The sequence below is a fragment of the Contarinia nasturtii genome, unplaced genomic scaffold, assembly GCF_009176525.2.
Source record: "Contarinia nasturtii isolate CC-2019 unplaced genomic scaffold, AAFC_CNas_1.1 Cnas_scaffold_285, whole genome shotgun sequence".
Classification (NCBI taxonomy): Eukaryota; Metazoa; Arthropoda; class Insecta; order Diptera; family Cecidomyiidae; genus Contarinia; species Contarinia nasturtii.
In genome coordinates, this window is record NW_022197640.1 from 2,956,822 (window position 1) to 2,980,467 (window position 23,646).

General features: G+C 34.0%; 1 protein-coding gene across 1 annotated transcript in view; it reads right to left on the minus strand.

Annotated features, from left to right (window-relative positions):
• Window positions 1-5,609: 5,609 nt before the first annotated feature.
• LOC116337418 overlaps window positions 5,610-23,646 on the minus strand; it is a 45,093-nt gene continuing 27,056 nt past the window's right edge. The window contains exons 4-7 of the mRNA XM_031761974.1: window positions 18,627-18,718; window positions 12,684-12,794; window positions 6,793-7,080; window positions 5,610-6,539 (exon numbers count right to left, since the gene is read on the minus strand). Of these exons, the coding sequence (XP_031617834.1) occupies window positions 6,087-6,539; window positions 6,793-7,080; window positions 12,684-12,794; window positions 18,627-18,718 (944 nt within the window). The 3' untranslated portion in view covers window positions 5,610-6,086. The remainder of the gene's footprint in view (window positions 6,540-6,792; window positions 7,081-12,683; window positions 12,795-18,626; window positions 18,719-23,646) is intronic.

Here is a 23,646-nt window from a genome sequence, read left to right on the forward strand (position 1 = left end):
TTGGCCGAACGACCCACTTTGCTGAACGAGAACTGATTTGACGGCCGCCAAACATAATGTTTGTCAATGGTTTCTATGGGAATACAAACACATACGCAACGCACATACAATTTAAATGAATGAGTCAACGGATAATATGTCGTGCATTCGGTGTATCGGTTTTTTTATTCTCCTTTATTGTTATATACCTATTGAGTGGCAGTTGTGTATGGATCATTATATATGCGTGTATATGTGTGTGCATGTAAATTTTGGCTTTCAATACATTTTCACCGCTTTTTAAAGCGTTGATGCATTACAACAAGCTAAAATTTGATTCACGTTGTTTGTATTTCGAGCATGTGGCTTTTTCTGTCCAACATTTCATGCACATTTATCATTGGAAACCGTGTGCGCTTGAAGATTGCTTGTTGACAACGGGAATTCGACGTTTCAATGTATTTTGTTTACATTTCTATGGCGATGCCTGCATGCATCGTATTTATTTACAGTTTTCGTTGTATTTGTTTACATTGCTCAAAGGATGCAATGATGTGTTCAGTGTGAACCCTAGATATTAATTTCCTGAAGCTATTCCTTCAACATTATTAACTATTAATGTGACGAATGTTAGGACAAATGTCAAAAAGAGTAATAAGAGTACCATTTGGCCGGGTATCAATTTAGTATAATCTTACCTTCTTTTTTTAATATCACTTCAACGTTTACAGATGATCATTATATTTGCCAACTTACCCTTTTTTGAAGAAATCAAATTATTCATATAGATTTAAATGGAAATGTGTTTTCCTGTTGACCCATACAATCAAATACATTTTTCAACATTTGGTTTTCTCATTATTTATTTTTATTTTTGGAAGATAATCATTGTATAAGATAGCTCCAAGTGTTCGTAGTTTAGTTTTGTTGTTGTTGTCATATTACGTACATATGTGTCTGTGTGTTTAGATTATCATTTCAATAATTGAAGAGATTTTTTTCTCTTATTTTCTTCGGGGATTTTCTTTAACAAATGCCGTTTGAGTATGTTGTAAGTTTCCTAATTTCTTCAAATATTGTCAAATTTTGCAATTACTTCTTCATCACCTGCGTTCTCACACATTTTATGGTTAGCTGTATTTGTTCTTCTTTCTTTTAAATCACATGATATATCAACTGAATGAACTCTGAATGAACAATGTTTTCGTGGTTTTTCCTTATTTGTTGTCGTACATAAGTGAGGTAATATATATATAATCTCTATATATATATATTTGTGTATATGATTCTTAATGCAGAAGAACCTTAAAATTTATGACCATCAATTTCTTGAATTATTGCCAGTGTTGTGTTGAGTTATCTTCATCGTTTCATCTATATAAGTGGTTGTTGTATGTGTCTGTGCTTTTATTTTGTTTATGTATGTAGAATTATCTACGGGAAAATCTTACATAAATTCTTATTTTTATACTTTCCATTTCCAAAAAAAAAAAAAAAAAAACAAAGCGAACACTACGGCTTATAATTGACAAACTCGGTCAGTGTGAGAGTAAACGATTCGAGGTGCTATTACCTATTACCTTAGATAGTATACCGTCAGATGGATCTATCCGTTTAGAAGAATTCATATAATTAATTTGTGATATAAATTTTGGCACATTTTACCTTTATGGAATTTATTGGAGTTGCAGTTCAAAACAATGCCACAGATTGTGCGAATTTTTTCTAGATATTAATCATGAAGAATTCTACATTCCTAGAAAACAGATAGATATTGCGAAAATGATGGAAAATTTACCAAAAAAAATCCGATTTTTTTTTGCATTTGAAATTGAAAGAAAAAACGAAATGTACAAAAAATTATCTCATAAATCTATCGCATGGATCCATTTAACGGTATTCCCCGGTATTTCTTGCAAATTATAATTCGTATATTTCATTGAAATATTTCTCGTAGTATCGATTTTAATTTCTCGCAATAAATTGATTTGTACCTCATTACCTCATTTTGAGTTAAGAATCGATGCTATCAGTATGCCATTTATGTATTCCATGTCATACAATTGTTTTTTTTTTTGCACTAAAAGCATCATTTCAATTTTCATATAATTTTAGTGTTGCCACAACTCACTGATTAGGCTAGTAAAATGTTTGTCCACTGATGGAAATTTTTTGTGCCATTCCGTGATATTGACATTTCAATGCCATAATTTAATATTTTTGAACCGTTTCACTTCAAAAATTCAAGTTATGGATAGACGCAGTGTGTCTCTGCAGTAGAGATACACTCTTTTTTCAAATTATTAGTAACAGTGAAACTGCAGTAAAACTATAATTTGAAAAAAAAAAAAAATGGGTATCTCTGCATCCATGACTTGAGTTTTTGAGTGAAAATCCAGAAAATGTTCAAATTATGGCATTGAAGATTCAATATTACGGAATTGCGGAAAAAAAATCTCAAAAATAAACAAAATTTTACAATTTCTTTTTGTTGCATATAATTTTCGTCACATTGGAATAAATACTAATGCTATTACTATAGCCTAGCTATCAAAGTTCCAAAAACATTCGAAACTAATTAACTTCCGGTTTCCCTACTAGGCCAGTATAATTTGGTTCACTTTTGACTTCTTCCTGTAAAAATATTTGGATTTTTCAATTTTGAAATGGTTCGATTGAAAAATACGTTTTTTTTTTTCTTCAAATTTTCCGAAGATTCAAGCGAATTTGTCAGTAGGGTTTCTCTAAATGTGACTGAAAATGATTTTATATCGAATTCATTCAAATCTCGGAGTGTGCTCAATTTATATTTATGAAATTGTTTCGGCGTTTTATTGCGTAAAATGCATTCGAAATATTCGACATTTCTGATTTACATATTTTTCGTAAATGTTCTATATATTTCTAATTATTATTTATCGAATTTTTCAAATTCATCCAAATGCCGCAGCAAACGCGTTCACATACACAATTTAATAATAGTTTTTTTGTTTTTGAAAATGTTATCCATCACATGTATGTACAATTCGAATTCGAGTAAGCATACACATTTTATATAAACAGAGACACACAGTTAAATATTTATATATATATATATATAGTAATGGTTGGTTCTAACCAATGACCGCTTGAATTTCAAAACTTTCTTAAAATTATATATATTTGTATGTGTTTGGTATTCCTTGTGATGACCAACTTAAAATCTATACACTTCCTCTAACTGACTTTTTGCCATGGTACTACTTCATTTCGTTTATCCTATGACTCTCGATCAGATGTGGTAACGCTTACCGACGAAACGATTGCGTCTTCCATCCGGCAACCAACTTAAACGTAAAGCCATTACTAAAACTATGAACTTACATTTCGTTACTCTCCCGACTTGCCAAACAATGTATTCATTCTTTCAATATCTTTCTCTATCTCTCTTTCGTACATTCATCTACACAATATGTATGTATATAACGTACATCGACTTGTTTTGCTCAGGGATTTGGATCAACATTCGGACATCCTAAATCGTAATACAAATTCATATTCATTTATTTTGGAATATACGATTCAAACGCACTTTAATAGGTGTATACATGATGGATCGAATCGTTCTTATTTATATTAAATTGATTGTGTATTTTTGCACATTCCACCATCCCAGGCCACCTCTCAATCTATTCCTTCTATTTTAGTTTTGTATGTAGGTGTGTATTTGTTTCACATATGATCATGAACGTGTGGCAATTTGCACGGTTTTCATGAGTAAGTGTGAAAAGTATTCCACTGACTTTGTGAACTTTTCTCAACCTCAGTATTTTACACGTGAAAAATAGACAACTGGCGAACGGTAACTGTTGAGAATGAGATAGAGTGTGTGTGTGTGTGTGTAAGAGAAATTTTGTGAATGTTGAACCAAAAATGGATAAATATATGAACTTATACATTGAAAATGCCATCACTTCAGGTGTACACATACTCACCGGAGAAAATGAGGAACAAGATGATGAGGTAAAAAAAATATTTCTGCGCTCATGGCAAAATGCATACCTATTGCAGACATAGCCAAACGAAATTACATGGCTGATGAAAAAAAAAAAAAAGCAAAAGAAAGTGGTGAATGAGAAAGTGAGCGAAAGAGGCAGAAAAGGAGCGGGTACGCACGCGAAAGAGAAAAGCCAAAGAAGAAAAGTCAAAAAGAGAGACGAACTAAATTTAACTTTCGAAATAGATCGATGAGAGGCAACCAGAACATTATGGCCAAAATCTTGCTCTTATAGCCGATAGTAATATGAATATAACGTGTGGCGAATAGGTTTTATTTGCTCAAAACTTTTCGTGTGGCTCGTCATTTAGTTTATGTGTTGATAAATGTATGTTTGTCTATAGGAAAAGTTGGGGACGCCTTTTACAATATTGCAGCAAATATAACAGAAATAGCAACAGAATCAGCGGCAGAAATGACTATACACGGTTTACAGACGTTAAGAGATAAGCTCTTTAGAAAACTTTATAATTGTGAGCAAACAGAGTGCAAGCAGAGAATCTTCATCCAGCGCTAACTACGTCTCAATATGGTCGGTGTGTGAGCATCAGATTTTGATAGTGAGTGGGTCTGTGAAGGCACAGTTTTACCGAGAAAGAGAGAGAGAGAGAGAGAGAAAAAAAAAACCAACTAACCGAACCAGCAAACTATGTGCACAACATAATTTATTAAAGAGGTGATAAAGTTGAAATTGAAAGGAATCGTCTCTTTCTTTCGTTCGCTCTTTCCTTGTGTGTCTTTTATGCCACTGAAACCGCATCCGCCACCACTAACACCATCCATTTTTCTTTTCAAAATTGTAAATCAAAGTTGATATTTTAGCAGAAGAATGAGCATACATAAAATTGCCATTTAACATTCGAATATAAATTAATTAATATCACTTTATTGATGTGATGAAGGGGAAACGACAAAACGAACTAAACCGTTTTGTCAAAATGAAATTGCAAACGTGAACTCCATCGAGAATTTACTTCGATGTATCTATCGTTCAATTTGATTTGACCTCCCAGTAGAACAAACTGTCTCATTCTCATTCGCTTGCATTGACTCTCATTCATTTTAATAATATACCTGACAATTTTCAAAATGTATGTATTTTTGTCTGTCTCTGTGTGGTTTTTTTTAAAATTTAATTTACAATTTCATTTGGGCAAAGTAGTTTTATTTGCCGCACCAACTCATTGGTAAACTAAATATATATAGCTTGAATTATTTAATACATGTTTAATTGGATAGTTCATGTGCTCAAAAATTTGTCATCAATTTATTGCATACCAAACATACAGTAGTACCAGAGTGCTATTCAATCGTTCGATAGCTGCCACGTGATTCTCGTTTGGAACATATACTATTTATACATCAAATACAGAGCATATACTGAGCATAGATATATATCCGGGATATTTTGTGAGTATCCGATATTTATCGCAGCCAGACATTATAATGGAGTGAAAACAATAGAAGTGATTGTTATAGGTCTAAGTATAAAACCATTTACATTACTACAATCACTATAACAATAACTTCTATTGTTTTTACTCTATTTCAAAGTCTGGCTCCAATGAATATCGGATACTGACAAAATATCCAGGATATATATCTATGCTTAGTATATGCTCTGATCAAATATGTATTGCGGAGCTGTTGTGACAGTTAACTTATATCATACTTACAACTTACGCTTATGGGATTTTAATGTATAAATTCCTAGCCATCAATCCTAGCAAATAAATGAAATAAATGGTTAAATATTTTGTTTTTATTATTTTTCGTGCCGTTCGGGAATATGAAAATATAAGAGGATTTTTGTTGTTGCTATTTTAGTTGTTAGTTTAGTATGATCATGGTTGTTTAGCGCATAAAACTGACATGATTAAGAAATGGTATTCCGTATTCGTGTTTGTGTAATCACAAATCGAAGATTTCAAGTGTAATAAAATAAATTATTTGTCGTAATTGTTGTTTTGGTGCCAAAAATAATGGTCCAGTATGACCGACACCGGTGGACACAGTCGTTCGACATTAAACATTACTCGGGGGCATGTATACGGTTGAATGTTCATTGCTTTTACGATAGTGCCAGCGGTGTGATAAGAAGCAAAAAAACAAGTTGCAATAAAATATAGGATGTATTCAATCGATAGCCCGCGCCAGCCTGTAACGCAGAATTATCTGGATCACCGCCATTTTTTGAAGTACTGCTGCTGCTGCTGCTACCGCCATTTCCACCACTGTTGCTTCGTGGATCTGTTAATTGTGTCGTTGGGCTTACTTTGCCGCCATGCAACCAAATCGAATCATCGCTGATTTTAAGTTCAGCTTCAACAGCGCCACGATATAAATTGAAAATGTTCGTTTCACAACGTATCAAAATCTTGCGATTGTCCGGAATGAGCATGTGATTTTCGATGCGAACAATCATATCCGACCATGCCTCTTTTGCATTCGCATCGGAATCATTGTTTGGTATCACTGTATTCATCTCGATGGTTTGCATCGATCTCAAGCCCACATTGCTCGACTAAAATAGAAACAAACAACAGATTTGACAAAATAAATAAACAAACAAATGCAATATAAGTGTTTTGATAACAACAAGTTCACAAAACAACTTAATCGCGAAGGGAAATGTTTGCATTTCTTCTTTCAAACAAACATACACTGAGAATACATAGCTTGGATTCATGAAACATTTAACTCACATCCACTTATCTACGATTACGAATCTTAACTCTGTTTTCTCAGTGCACATTCGTTTCAATGGCCATACTTACCGGCCATATGTTTCCATTTATGGTCCATGTGAAATTCACCGGCGGATGAGATGGTGAACTGATACAAGTTGCCTTCAATAATTCACCGATTGCAATACCATTTTTACTGTTGTTATTAGACACGGTGAGCACAGGATTGTGCGAAGGTAATTCAACGACAAGCATTTTAGCTGTACTGGTCTCGGTATGAAAAAGTGGCGCATCAGCCGATGCTTCGCATTGATATTTTCCGGAGATGATTCTGGACACCGAACGCAATGTCACCGTATGCTCATTGGATTTTGTTAACTGTGGGCGTGCATGCGGATAAACAAAATCAAAATATCAATATGTCATCGTTTTACGTTTTGGTCTTCATCTCGTCAGTCATTTTTTGACACATAATTGCAATTTAAAAATTATAAAAAACAGAAAAATATCATGGTGGATGATGGAAAATATCTATATGGAAATGCATGGTTCTTGAGACGATACATTTAAAGAACAATAATAATTGTTTGTTGCTTTTGAAAAACACCTTACTTTGATATGAAATTAATTAATGCAACATAGCAACAGCAAATACGATGCACGAATTTGCGTACACCGCCTGTTGTTCGTGATTAAAAACGCGCTAATAATGTATTTCACACAATATATAATGTGACAAATACATGCGTTTATTTGTATGAATTATTATGTTGGAAATCATTTGCATTTTAATAATAATAATAATTAGAGAAACAACAACAAAAAATGCTCTCATTATCTCTCTCTCTCTCTTTCTCTCTTTTATTTTGCTAATTGAAAGCGAAAGTTTATTTTTTGGCTGTATTTTGTTTTATACTTTCATGGTTCTAATTTTAAATAATTGAATTAATTCATGGAAATTGAATGAAAAAGCGGGCGTGAAAAAAAACGAAATCAAAATTCGCGTGAACGCGCTCACTTTCATACACCATGGTACATTAGATTGGATTTTGCGATAAGGTGTTTTCCTTCATTATTAACAGAGTGGAAGTGAATGGATTGTTTTGTCTAGGCACCTGTCGACATTGTATTATACCTGATTTTCGTCTGAGAATCACGAAGGATATGGCTCGCTCGAAACGAAGGATCGACCAAGCGAGCGCTCGCGCACGCACACCATTGTATATATACAGCACACAAAAGCTTAATGAACAGTGCAGTGTTAAAACAACGACGAACTTAAGCACGTGGTTGTTCATCAACTACACAAATCAAAATCATTCGCTGATGAAGCTCCCAAATGAGTACGTGCAACAATCACGGATATTTTATGCATATTTATACATTTCGAGCGACCGACGCAGCACTAATAACACGATCTCATTCTCAAAAATTTCCCATGTGATTTTTTATTCACTTTTTCTCTCTCACTCAAAAACGTGTGTTTACAGGGAATTTGTGAACTGTACATATACTCACTTACACTTTTTACCATCATTTCTTTTGGTTTTGTTTTTACATTAACAGAGCACTTTTTAGATAAATGAATGAGTGTGCCAGCGGACAAGTCTTTTGGTTTTTGTACCGCATTAATTTTCAAAACTCAAAATTTCTATGGTAAAATTTACATAATTGAATTGAATGTTGATGATTATGAGGAATGAGTACAGCAGAGGACAAGAATTCATGTATACGTACATTGTACATTCTATCCGCAAAGTTTTGTGTGTGCACTGTGCAAGTGATAAATCTGTGAGCTGAGTAAGCAAATTGGATGGAGTAAACGAGGCCTAGCCGTCACAGGATGAGAGCGATAGAGACAGGTCGAGAAAAAAAGATTGAGTGAGCTTTTATTGAAAATCAAAATACATTCCATGGAGCAAAATGAATTGTTTGCAGTAAAGTTGATGAAAGGCCTTTACCATTTTAAACAAGTGAAAAAATGCGAAAGAAAAACAATTTCGTCGTTGAAAGAATAGGAAAAGTTCGACGTTTTAAAGGGTGTTTTTTTTTCGTCTGATAGATCTTTAGACCAAGATCTTTTCGTAAAATTCCGGACAAAGACCCACTTCAATTCAACGCCGTGCACAACAAGTTGGTCTTTGTCCGGAATTTTACGAAAATATCTTGGTCTGAAGGCCTATAAAGTCCAGTTGGTACAAGAACTGAAGTGGCATAACCATCCAACGCACCGCACATTCGTCGGTTGAGCCCTGCAGAAGCTCCAAAATGATACGGAAATATACCGAAAAATCATCCTTTTCGACGAAGCCCACTTTTGGTTAAATTACTGGCCTGTGTAAAATGTAGCTGTGGAGACCGTTACCCAAAATTTTCTTTAAAACAAAATTGCCATTATCATATTAACCAAATAAAGTCGATTTCATGATTAAATTAAAACTGGTTTATGATTTATTTTAAGTTAAAAAACTATCAGACGAAAAAAAAAACACCCTTTAGTTGTTCGTGCTTTTTCTTTGGCAGTTTTTATTTTCAGTTCGTTTGTTGGGTTTTTGTTTGCATACATTGCTATTTAATCTGCTAACCTGCATAACTTGATTGAGTTTGTGAAAATAAAGATGAAACGATGAAGTTTATTATTGCTATTTGTGTGCAAGAACGTTTTAGGGGAATAAATCAATGCATTCCGGAATATGCTCCATTACGATAGATTGAGTCAATCATTTTTGCCAATTGTGCACTTTGCATATAGTAATTCGTCTTGCCATGATATTCGTCTATTAATCAAAGTCTTATCGATTTTTGTTTATAAATTTGCCAAATTACTCGGTTACAGACGATTGAGAAACGGAACGAGGAGAATGTGTAGAAATAGGCTCTGGTTGTCAAGACGATATGATATGATATACACATGCAGCAATTATGCCTAATGTTGAGGCCGGTGAAACAACAACAGCGAATCAATGAATCAATGAATGAATGAGAAAAATTGAGCGAATGGGCCGAGCGTGAAAGAGTATGCTAATGTACACAAAACTTTCGGCTGTATATGCTGTTTGATGTATCTTAAGTAACTTTGATTTTCAATTTGGAAACATGCCGTAAGCAGCGTGAAGATCAACATGCGATGAAGCATGTGATTCGAACATAACATACGATTCTGGCGGCAGTATTGAAACCCTATACTTTTCTACACAGAAAGAGCACATGCATGTAATCTTTCAATCTAAGAAATATATTCATCGCATTTGGAATTGACTCTCTCTCTCTCTCTCTCTCTCTCTCTCTCTCTCTCTTTCTCTTCTGGCAGCTACAATCACTGATATTTGACGTTGTAATCTTCATGGAATTATGCTGTTATCGGTGAGCCCAACATTGCTGTGCAGCGTCAACGTTATTCTTCACATTGGCCACAAACCTCTTGGTGTTATTTAATCGTGATTCAATTCATTTGCACATTGGCATTGATGGTGTTTAGCATATTTCGATATGGCCTCGGTTATGGTTCAAAATGTGTGTGCGTGCGTGTGTACAATTGAGAAGAAGCATATATGGATGTGCTGAGCTCGACATTTTCTCACACACGGAATATGTGGCTCACAAATAGTCGTCAATCGGAGCCAAGGTAGATCAAAATTTATTTCGAACGATTTTCAGTATGGGTTACTGCTAAATTACACTACTCACAATTTGTAGATGCTGTATTGTGCATAACAAAGCATACACACATACATGTATGGATTCAATGTTTGGTTCTCGATCTATTTTCGATATATAACGATAATCTGATGTTACAATGATTGTATTCTGCAGCAGATAATGGGCGTTTGTGTCTTCAAATAGCCCAGAAATCGAATGAGTAAGCTTTGGATTTTGATCTTGAAGACAAAAGGACCTTAATTTCTGACACACACATGCATATATTTATATATATAATCGCAATATTTTCTGAATACGCTGTTGTTCACTGTTGGCCATCGTTTAAATTAAGCCCATCAAATTTCATTCATTATTCATATAGATGACCATTTTGAGTTGAAAACCAATTTTGGATTCACTTCGTCAAAATAATTTGAAGTTTGTTATTTAAAACGGCCATTCGATACATCGAGTAATGATTGGAATTTCATCAAATCAAAATGACTGATTTGTTGTTAATAATAATTGTTTGTCGATTGAAAAACTCTGGCCAAAGTTAATTTGACTTAACAACTCCTCCCACATCGACTGAAAAATATTTGATGCTTGGCTCGTGCTAGATATTTGATACACTGTATGTTATTTTATGTGCGCATTTGAATACATTGCGTTTGGATCACTTTCCAAAGTATCCTCAGGCTCATACTGGGAATATTTTGGCTCGTCATATAATAATGAAAGTCATTATGATGTACATCGCGCGCATTTTTTTTTCTCCAACATGTACGGGATCCTTTGCTTTTTTTCACTCTGTCTGGTTTTAGCATTTTTTGGCTGCTACCCATAAGCATAACGTACAAGAAGATTATCATTAATATTAAAGTTTGTCAAGTTTGTTTGTGTGTGTATGCGTGTGGGTATGTGCAAGCGCTCGAGCTCAGCGGTTATATTGCATACAATGCAAAATGAAGTCGCGCTAAACGTGTGATCCTTTCTCTTTCCGTCGCTTCATTTTGAATTGGTTTGTTTTGGTTTGGCTCGTCTCTATTTATCCCACACACACACACACACACATGCTCGTGCTCTGTGGTACGTGGTTACCAAAATCTTTTCCTCTATTTTTGTTTTTACTAAATTTTTCTAGCAAACGTATTACGATGTTTTATGGTTCTTTTCGTTGAGCAAGCAGGAGAAAAAAAATTGTTGTTTCCTACTTTTCCCAATTCTCAAGAAACGTCGTCAACAGGCAAAACGACTAACAAAATGCGAATTAAAAAAAAATTGTTCTGAGCAGCTCGTGTGTTGTTCGTTTCCTTTGTCTATGCCATTGCTATTCTTGTAAACATCGCATCGCCCTTTTCCTTCGATCATTCGTTCTCTTTCTCTCAATCGCAATTCCAGTGTGTTTATGTCGTGGCTTCTCGTCGGCGACAGCCACAGTAGCATATAAAACAGTGCCTGCAGTGCAAAGGATCCATCGTTCATCCCGTTTCAAGGGTGGTAGTATGAAAATTGTGCGCATTGAAACGCGTTATGCCGTATACATGTGAACAATTTCAGCTCGGCTAAGTTATGGAAATTTTTGCATATACCGGACGAAAAATTAAATTACAGGAAGTTTCATAATATACATAATTTTAGTAGTCTAAATAAATTTCTGGTGTAACTGAATTTATATAAGTAAAACGAAGCAAACATTTGCGCTGAGTTAAGCTAATTTTTTTGCCATACTTTTTCTTTAGTGATTTCTTTTTTTTTTAATCTTGTGCCATTCCTTTGTTTTTGATTTTATACTTCGTTTCATTCTTCCAACTTTTCTACTTGCCTATATTTTTAAGCCATATCTCAACAGGGTTCGCGATTTGTGCTTTATTATTTTTATGACTATTGTTCTTGTTCGTGTTCGTGTTTTTGGTTTTGGTATTGGTAGTATTTTTCACACACACCAAATAATCTATCTGAAGAGCTATTCCTATTTTTTTGTTTTCAATAAATCTTTGATTCGTTGTTCACATTCAAGCGTATAGTAACGCTTTTTGCTTGTTGAGTGCTTCGCCAAAGTCAATTTGCACATAATCCATTCCCATGTTAAACTATTTGATTTGCGGCAAAATTGTTGAGTTTTCATTATAGTTGTAAACTTCAACAAATCACTTTTTGGTGCTTCAGGTGAGCGCGCATACCGTTACATAAACTCAAGCACATGACTGAGTGAAGAGAATGATTTCATATACACTCTGAATTTCGATATATAAGATATTTGTAATCGAAAATAAATCTGTTGAATGTAAACAAGTTTTTGAGCTAAGCAATAATAATATTCAAGTAGATGGAAAACTTACGTCAACAGAGATACCGGCAACAGCAAATACTCTCGATGGAGGCGATTCTTTTGGTACGAATCGATAAAATTCCTCTTGTTCCAGATACCAACGAACCGAATACAATGAAGCCTTAAAAAATATTACTTTTTATTAAAATATTAAGTAAAACAACCGGAAAAACGTTTATAAGTCTATTTAATCGTACAACTAAGCTAAAATTGTACACACAACTCTAATATACATACACATTCATACATATTCATACATAAATATTCGACGAAAGACTGATAGATACATTCTGTACATCGCTACTTGCACCGAACTGCGAGCAGTAGCATCAGAAGCAGGAAAATGGAAAACTTTGTGTATTGGCCAATTTATGTTTTCATTAAAAACCAACTTTTTAAGTAGAAAATAGAAAATTCTTGTGGCTTTTTCGGATTAAAGAAGCACAAGCTAAAAAACGTATAGTTTTGATCCAGCTTTATCCGGCGGCAACGTCATCGCTTCACATTTCCATATTCGTTCGGCAGTCTTTCTTTTTTTACCGACTTAAGACTGGCGCTACTATTTTTTTTTTGTTCTCTACCACTTTTGCTGCCTGTTACTGACTGACAGAGTTGCTTCTTGCCACCGTTTCCAGTGTTTAATACTATATGCCATTTGAATATAATGTTGTGCAAAATGAAATCCTTTCAAAGATTTAGCTGGAATATTATAGTAAAGTGCAAAAGTTCTGAAGTATTCAAAAACGATTTTTCTCGTTCGTTCTGCCATTCTCAGTATGTTCATCCGTTCACAGAGAGAGTTTTGTGTCATTCATTTTCGTATAGTTTTTTTGGAAGGTGTGCATGGTTTTTCAAGACATTTTTCGGCAATGCATTAAAATATACTCTATGCACTATGCAGTTTAACAACGAACGGATGTACATGCACAATATTATAAGTTTTTCATTTCAAAATGATGATCGACTTTTCAATTGCAAGCCGGAAAACGGAAGGTATGAATAGTTTGGAGTGTGTGTGTGTGTGATTTTGATTTTTTTTAATTTGTTATAATTGGCCTGAAAATGTTCTCATCATTTCATATTTCGCATTTAATCGGCATGATAGTATTGTAGTTTTGTTCTCATTTTATTGCTAAAGGAACCGATTTTAATACATTCACACCCAGACAGTGACGGCCGGCGGCAAATGAACAAAATAATTACCAAAAATTCCTATGAACTCGGAAGGGAACATTGAAATGGCAAATTAAGTTAAAGTCAATCGGTTCGGCTGTATCAGGCGCGTTTGCATCAAATATCGATTTGCAATGATAAAAACTAAAAACGACAGGAAGGTAAAGGTTTTTGCCCATTTGGTGTCGAAGGCCCATTTTCAGTTTTATATAAACGCACGCTTCAAAAAAAGTGTGAACAACTTTCGTTCGAAATGTTTTTTTCTGTCAAAATAATAAAAAAATAGCATCAGAATGTCATGTCGATTACGCGTTAGTTGATTACATATATGAATTTTTGTTGGAAATTGTGTTGTCGAAACACTGAAATCAAATGAATAAAATCATTTAGAACATTTCAGGTTCCATGCATTTTTGAATAATTGTTTTGAATATTTTCCACGAATACGAAATTGACATTTCAATCGATTGATTTGTGTTTTTTTTTGCCAAAATTTATGACCTAAAGTATACAAACAATTACGAAATCATAAATTTTAAGCGATTGCGTTGTGGAATCATTGCTATCGGAAAATGTGAATGCTACGAATTTAGTTGTAGCAATAAGCTCTCGGGAAAAATTATTATGTTTCCGATAAGGCATCTGCTATTTTCTCTATTTCTTTCTCGTTGCACTGTTTTTTTTTCTTCGTTCATTCAGATACGTTTTGAAAGTTTTGCAACGTATAAAAAATGAACGCAACGATGATGATGATGATGACGGCAAGGACTACACCACTGCAACGTACGTGCATAAGAAATACTACGCGACACATACACTATACAATGACACAAAAAATAATAAGTTTTAATTTATTAACTATTTTATGAGCAGAAAGAATCATTTGAAACGTTTTGCCACGAATAACATGTATATACATGCACATTACAACTACATGGAGGATGTATGTGTGATATGAAAAAATGCCATCCACAAATTTTGTGCATAATACGATTAATAAACTACGGAAGAATATGAATGTGAAATGTTCATACACATAGACACACACTAACAAATTCCACGCAGAAAATTTCTTCCAACTTTTAATTCAACCTCACATTAGCTTCTTATAAACTTTTCACATTTACAATTTCTCCGTTGTTCTATTTTCGATATTTAAGTCGTTCATTTTTCTCTTTTTCTTCCGCATCCTTTCCGGATATATTTCTCTCTCTCTCTCTCTCGTGCAATTTTTCATCAAGCTTACGAAAAAACACATTGCTTGTGATTTAATCGTCCTACAGTTCTAGCAGCGACATGGAGACGGAGAGTAATTCAGTAATTCATTCCAACAGTGGAAGATAGCTTTGATTTTGTTTATTCAATCCAAATTCGCTTGGTAAACACCTTTAGTCGCCTTCATTGAATTTCCATTTATTCAACCATTTTACGGTAAACAAATCCATTGTTTAAATGACGAAGAGATTTGCGAAAATTCTACCATGATTTATTGGTATTTCGAATATTTTCCACGTAATCACAGCGCATTCGATGTCGCAAAAGTTGTGCTTTTAAAAGCACTCTCTCTCTCTCTCTCTGTGTGTGTGTGTGTGTATATGAAGTAAAACGGAAAGACAGAGACAAACAGAGAAAGAGATGGTACAACCTTCTCTGAAGTACCATCAGCTCAAGAATGTGGGCACCATATGCATATTTGGCAGTTAAATGATGTCGACGTTGACATTATTGCTGTCAGGATTTGTTTGTTAACCACACCATTTATCGAACCATATTTATAATTCTATTTATTTTATAAGATATAGTCTGGAGCGCTTTGGTCTCGGGCGCGCACACATTCACGCAGGAAAAAATTTGTTCGCTTTGCTTAAAAAAATGTCCGTACGTATCTTTCAATTTGAGATGAGGTACAAGCATTTTGCATACAACATAAATACCGAATTGCTTTAAGCCGATTTACTCTGAAACAGTTTTAAATACAAGCAAGCAGCGTTAACGGCAACACTATCAAGTAATACTAAAAATGTTTACGGCTTTCGATCAACACAATATGTGTATATTAGAGTGGTTCGATTCTCTCATTTTTTTTTTTTGAGAAATAAAATTCGTATCTAAATAATCTCTGACTATATAGTCAGACATATGTCAAGGATTTGACCCCTTTAGATTTTATGTATTATGAGCACTTTGAAAATTTGCACAGGTTTAAAGCAAGTTTAAAGAAAGTTTAAAGAAATTTCGATGAAAAATACTAGGGGGCAGACACGTGGAATGAGATTGGACTTTTAGTGTCAAGATTCGAGAAATTGCAATGAAATAGCCATGTCTGTGAATGGATTCACGTGGAATAGCGAAACAGTGCATGGAATAGGAAAAATAGTTTTGATGTCACATTTGTGTTTTTGGATTATTGGAATAGCTGGATTAGTAATTTATATAGTGGATTCGAAATTTATTATTTGGTGTCTCCCCCCTAGGAAAAATAAGGAGCCAAATAATAATATTTGAACCAAAAATCAAAAATGCCATATGGTAGGTACCTAGGGGCTTTCATCATTCGTTCATACAAATTTATACACAATATTCACGTCCTATTCATCATATATACGATTAAAATTTCTCGCCTATACCAGTGAATAAGGTGTATTTTAAACTGCAGTGTACACACATACACAGTATAGCTACACAGAATCGAAGAAGATCCGCACAAAAGAGAATGAAAAAACATGCCATAGACGAAATATACACGAAATTTACACCAAATATATGCAGTTATGCACATTTATTTGCGCGTATTACAGATGATTTTGCAATATAGTTCACTATTTACAGTATAAATCGTATACATTTGAAGATAAAAGCCCCTAGGTAGGTACCCTTATTTTTCATTGAAATTTCTTTAAACTTGTTGATTGTGTGTATTTTTGTAAGGCAGTGAGATTCACACAATTTTACAGGATTATTTAACTGCAAACATACATTTTGGGAATTACGATCAATTTCGAATCAAAAATTGGCATGTAATTTAATCAATGTGAAAGCTTGTGATCTTATTTTCTTTTCAAAATATCTAATCATACTCGTGTTTCTTTGACCCTTTTTACCGAGATTATTCAGACATGATTTTTGTTTTTCGAAAAAATCTCAAAATTGATCCACTCTAGTGTATTTGTATGCCGCATAAAAAAGGCATGTAAAAAATTGACGCGCCACGACGGAAACAGTGGCATTTGAGTTGAGAACACCAACAAAAAAATGCGATTGAAGTAAAGCGTTAAATCAGTGTCTGTTTAAATCTTCAAATACGACAATTGAAATGATATTCGACACGGGTTCGACACCCGATGGCATCACAGCTGGGAAAAGGGTTTTAGCTACAGCAACAACTTGATTGTTTTTTTTTATTTCATTCAGTTATTATTATGTATGACATCGATTGGATTCAACGTGTATTCAATTTACTTCACAGAAAATTACAAACACCGACAGAAAAAATCCGATTATTTCGCGCCATATTACACACAACTCTCCGAGCAAGCAATATGTAATGAAACGAATTTTGAACAGCGCGAAAAATTTCCACAAATAAAGTTGTAACCGAATTTTGGTTGTTAATGTTGTCATTCGAGCGTTGGTGAAAAATTGAATTTTCACAAAATCTCCAAAATGTAAAAAAATGACAACAAGAAGAACTTTCGTGCAGGGTAAATGTTAAATTTAATCAAATGAAAAATATCGAAAGCAAAATTGTTGATTTTTTTCGCCTTTAACGGTGTAAAGATCACGATATTTTTCTCGATTGTAAATATGAGCCTATCGGCTTATTTTCAATTTCACACATCAACTGAATTTGAGTTGTAAATTGAAATGGTTTCCCTAATAAACAGTGCTTCTTTCGATGGGCAAATGAATGGAAAACAATTTGCAATGCATGCATTCGAGCATAAATTGAAATCAAAATCAAAATTGACTGTAAACTGTCACTTTACCCACACAGTTGAGTGTCAAACACGAAAATTATTTTACTGAATGATATAGCAAAACATATTGGAAACATAGAGTCTATCATCACACACACACACACACACACCACTCTATCTCATCCCTCTTTATTTCCATCCAACTTACTTATTTCGTTCATTATATAGTAAATCTCGGATCATTGGTGTTGTGAACATTTGGATTTGGCATTTTAGCTTAAGAAATATTAATATACTGGTGGCCCGTATTCGTATTGAAATTTCGCAATGTGCACTGCATCTACAATTGTTGTGTTGCTTTCTTTTTTACAACTTGTATACATTCGTTTCTCTATTTTTCACATGTTCAATTTTATGCAGTTGATTTTGTAAATCAGTGAAACGTGCTCATCTGGTTGCGAAATGGAATTTTATTTATTTCCGCTTTTTTATTGTAGAATCTTTTACAAGCGGAAAAATCAATCAATGACACACAACTAGAAAAAGTGGAGAAAATGATTTTTTCACAAATTGCGGGTCCCATTTATCTCAAACGCTCATTCAACACATTCAAACAAATACGCACGCCACATACACGATCAGATGAGTGCAAATACACACATTCACACATACATATTATTGTCGTCACTCATGCTTCAGATACACACAATTGAAATAAATATCTTAATTGTTGCAATAAATTCAGTTTTGTTGCTGTAAAATTGACGGCCAACGAGATGAAGCAATGAGTGTGTATTTGTAGATCTGTGTGTTTGCGTGTGCATTTGTCGTTTCGATTTGATTTTATTCGATTCTATACTTACATTTTCTAAGTTGTAATAACAGGATAGAGTCACTGCATCGCCGAGAGCAACTGCTTCGGGCACATAAATTTTCAAATCTTTTAGACATGTACCTGAAACGAAAAAAAAAAACGAAAGAAAATGAAAATGAAATCGAAAGAAGAAAATAAAGATGAATATGTTGAGCAAAAAAAGGACATATCGTTTAAGTGCCAAATACACGCATATATCTTAGAAGTGGATGCAATTTTCGGTATACTGATTAAGACCCTTATCGACGTGTATTAATCAAGTTCCAAACCCAAGCATATCGAATAAACAGAGAAAAAATGCGAACGAGTGTGGGTTCGTATTGAAATTTATTTGGCATCATCATAAAATCACATAGCCGGGAGTGTAAATTGAGTTTTGACGTTGCATCTGGCCAATTTCTTCGTTTTTGAGGAGATGAGAAAAACAACAATTCGCCCTCATTATTCCGGTTGCTTCGCCGGTTCAACTTGACTCTGCCAAAATGGGAGTAATGGGGCATCACGTGCCGCTTATAAATTTTTATGAGATTTTATATTTATAATTTTTTATTCTGTTGGCGCTCTTCATTCTTTTGCTTCGTCGCCTTTTTCAAAAATTGCGCTCGACTTATTTGCAGCGAAGCTTGAGGCAAATCGGCAATACTGCTATGACTGTAGTCAGAAGTTTTGCACAGGTATAGTAATAGCATGAACGTACACAATCTTATGGTGAGCAAATTGAAAACAAGATTCGTTTTTTGCCGTTTGAATTCTTTCTTTATTTTTTTCAGCACAATCGAACGAGTAACGACGTGAGGCAAACAACAAAATGCAGCGTTTGGAATATTTACAAAACTGCAGCCCTGTACGTATGGCACGTGATATGCAGAAAATATATTTTATGTGTATGTGTGAGTGTGTATGTTTGTTATTCTTGTGAGAAATTCGTTGTGGTATTTCATTGAACATTCAATTCGCGGCGACTGCATGAATGTTGTTACCATTTCATCAAAATCTATGGTTTGTATAAATTCCTTCTATCCGTGAGTTTTTCTTCTCTCTCTCTCTCTCTCTCTCTCTCTCTCAAGCGCGCATTTTCTCTCTCAATTGAATAAACATTCAATGGATGTTTTTATGCCTTGCTAAAGAGTCAGTTTGTAGTTTATCATTGGTATAGTTGAATATTGAATATGATTATATATTCTCTTTTTTTTCGGGTGAAACCGTGTATGGAATTGTACAAGCAAATCTACACTCAATCATATTCATACACCAAAAATCCATATTATTTGCCAAACTTTAAAATGCATTATGAGATAAAATATTAAAATAAAAACGCTGTAGCTACTATGAACGGTGAATTTCTAATTCATGTTTTGGTTTGAAAATGTGCTCAGTGTATTTGTCATGTAAACCAAACAAATAGCATCATAAGAGTGTGAGAGAAGAAAGAAAAAGTCATCGCCATCACCATCAACAGCAGAAGTAACCACGATTCCAAAGAAAAATATGAAGTTAAGATTTACAAAAGAAAAATGTATGTTTGACGATCGGAAAAAGTATTGCGACGATGAATGAAAAATCCATTGTCAAGTGAGAGGCCAACATTTTGAGAGCTAGTGAATATGCGGTGAATTTGTCGTTATTCGTCGATTGAGTGGAACATTATGCATTACGTAGGTAAAGACAGCCAACCAAAAAAACGCTATATTCACATAGAGACGGCTTTTGTTAGAACTTCATCAATCATAACTCATATATGCATAAAATTTGCCTCGATGGAATAAAAATTTAAAGCAAAAAAGGCCATGAATTCAAGTCGAGCGAGAGACGAGAGAGTGAAAGAGAGGGAGGTAGAAACTCTGGGCCAGAGAAATAAAATCAAAAGAAATAATAAAATAAAATTGGAAGGAAGCAGTTGAGCGAAAGGGAAAAACCCGAGCGGAGACAGAGAAAAAGAGTTTAAAAAAAACAACCGAATCACAAATATAGTATTTCACATCGAATCTCGTTTTATGCTTTTATTGGATTCGATGGAAAATTTACATGCACTAACAATTGCATACACAGAGAACGAACTGCACGCATCCAAATTGCAATTGAAATGTTTGCGAAAAGTCGAAAAAGTCGAAGAAGATGACGATGGCTATAGCAAAGTTGCTCGTGTTTGGTCTGACGGTTGTATTCGAACTGGGTTTGTTATTCTCTTCGGGCAATGTGATTGTGTAAGAATATGTGTTTGAATTGGAAAACAGTGGCAATGACAGTATGCAAAATCGGTAGCGCCACTTTTAGTTGCAATTTTATCGTTGTTAAATCTCTCCAATTGGTTCGTCGATTTTGTTCAATTTTTATTCATTTTTCAGTTTGTTTTATTTTTCCTCGATGTCTTCGATATGCGTTTGTCTTTTTCCGCCTCCAGACTCTCTCTCTCTTTGAAATTTTTTGATGTTATTATGTTCAACCATAGGTAAACATTATTTTTTTAAGCCCGTTATTCATATTCTCTTTTTCTCTATCTCTTCTTGTGTCATTTTTCTTGTTTGTGATTATATTGTTCTTGTTGTTGTTTCAATTGTATAGTATATAGTTGTTTTTTTGTGGCTTAAACATCGCCCGATTACGCAACAAGACATTAAACGTTGTCTCATAATAAAACATAAATTTTCTGTTCAACTTTTATTACTTTGTCTCCATAAAAAAGCAAATATAATTGCATCAGTGGAAAATTTGAAGGCGAAAAATGAATGAGTAAGAAGAAAATGCCAATGAAAATATCACAGAGTGTATGCACTAGAAAAACCACTAAGATAAGAACCACACCGAACATATTTTTTCTTTCGTCTGACAATCTTTATGTAACGTCATGAAAATTCGATTTTATTTCATTCTTTATCGTTGAGAATAGGAGATACCTCATACCACAATCACGAACAAAACTGCCATGGCACAGCCATTAGACGGGCATCTAGCCGCGTTTGCTCAATTCCAAATGTGAATCGATTAAAAACCGTTGCGACGAATTTTGTTGTCGCACCACACCACTACTTTGCACAATTCCAACAACAATCCAATTATACTGTGCCGCGATGTTCGAAGTTAACTCTTGTGTCTAACAAAGAGAATTGTGTCGACAAAGATAAAGAGCGAGAACGAAAATGGTTTTCAATTCAATTGAAATGCAAATTAATAAACGGGCTAATATAATAAATGAATTTGAAATGGCAGAAGAATGAACTATAGCAATTGAATGGCCATTTGCATGTCATACCATGTCCATTTGCAAAAATTTTTACAATACAAATTCGGTGTGGCAAATGATTATATTGTGTGACGTATGGCAAAAAGCACTTGCATGTAATTTCATTTCGTTCATAACGCTTCGATGTGTCAATTGATGAACATTTTAAATGGTTTATTTCGAATAATTAGCGATTTAATAATTATCATTTTTATTAGTCTAGCAAAAGCAACAGAAAATTAAATTTGTTCGTACAATCGAAGTGAGCTGAAGCGGCGTGGAAAATGTCCTTCAAGCGCATACATGCAACAAGGAAAAGTTTTGAAGAAATCAGAGTGTTTAAGTTTTTGAATAAGCATTTCTGGAATAGTCTGTTTAAGTGTATGTAGCATATGTTTTTCGACTTAAGTGTGACTCATCATAATTTCCGTTCGATAGCATTTTCATCAGTAAAAATGTAGATATTCGTGTATTCCATATTAATATGCGTATTCGTGAGCATTTGAAAAGTATTTAATTTAAATAAAAATTACGGCAAACAACTTTTCTTTTCTTTATGTTCCCATGGAGGATGTGTGTGTGTGTCTGTGTTCTTGGTTCTTGTAATTTTCCTTTTCTTAAGTGTATCATAGACGAAAAGTTAACAAGTACACTTCACTAAACTATTGCTGCCTCGTAGCACCAACTTCATCATCAGTTATTTCATTTCTTGCGATTAATCTCTTGTGCCATTTACTCCGAATCATGATAGTTGAGGAAAGTTTGGTTAAACGCATCTTACTCACAACAGCAAAATGGAAAAAAGGCCCTGAAGTCGATCGTGTATGTTATGTTTACTTGATGACTAGTCTAAGAGAACGTTCGGTTGCTTGTGCCTGTGTTTTTGGTGCTGTTGTTGTTTTCAGCAAAAAATGTATGCACAAAAATTCTTCGACGTTCACATATGGGTCTGAAAATGTTTCTATTAGTCGAAAATCATAGAAATAGGCATGTCATTAACACTAAACGGAACTATCAGAACATACACATATAACCATGGCACTTGTGCGCAAACTTAACACTCTTTCCTTTTTGATCCATTTTCCGTAATATATGTAAGATACACTACCATGTATATTCTTTGACAAACTTTTTGAAATTTATTTAATATGTTTAAATTTTAACAACGCACCAATTAACTTGATTGATATTACTAATTTTTTCTAAAAGAAATACATAACATTTAGTCTGTCGCATCGTTTGAGTGACATCGTTTCATTTGATTGACGTTGACGAAAAATGGGATGGAATCGATGTCGGCAAATATTATTTGATATGGAAAAGATAACAAGATTGAATTAATATGAAACGATATTTTAAATGTGTTATATGTAAATTCCATTCAATTTTTCTCCGTCTGTTTCTCGTCTGTTTGGAGCTCGTTCAAAAACATCATCATAATTATTTTTAAAGTTTTGTCGTTGCATTCATGCATTCTACTACAAATGACGTCGATTCCAGAATTCTCTTTATCACTTTTTAATAAAATTTTCTCCTAAAAAGCATAAGCTGTTTAACTAAGTCACTTTGATGCAAGTTGATGATGATAAATTTCAATCGCGCACTTCACTTCGTAATTTATTTTTGCTACCGGTTTGACATGTATACATACTAGCACCACACTCTGCGCCTATTCACAAATTGTTTCATATAGTAGCGCCACAAACGATAGAAGACGGTGATATCTTGAAACAGTGTGTGTGAAAGTGTAGCAATCTACTTAGTTCAGTAATGTGCGAAGGGGGGGTAA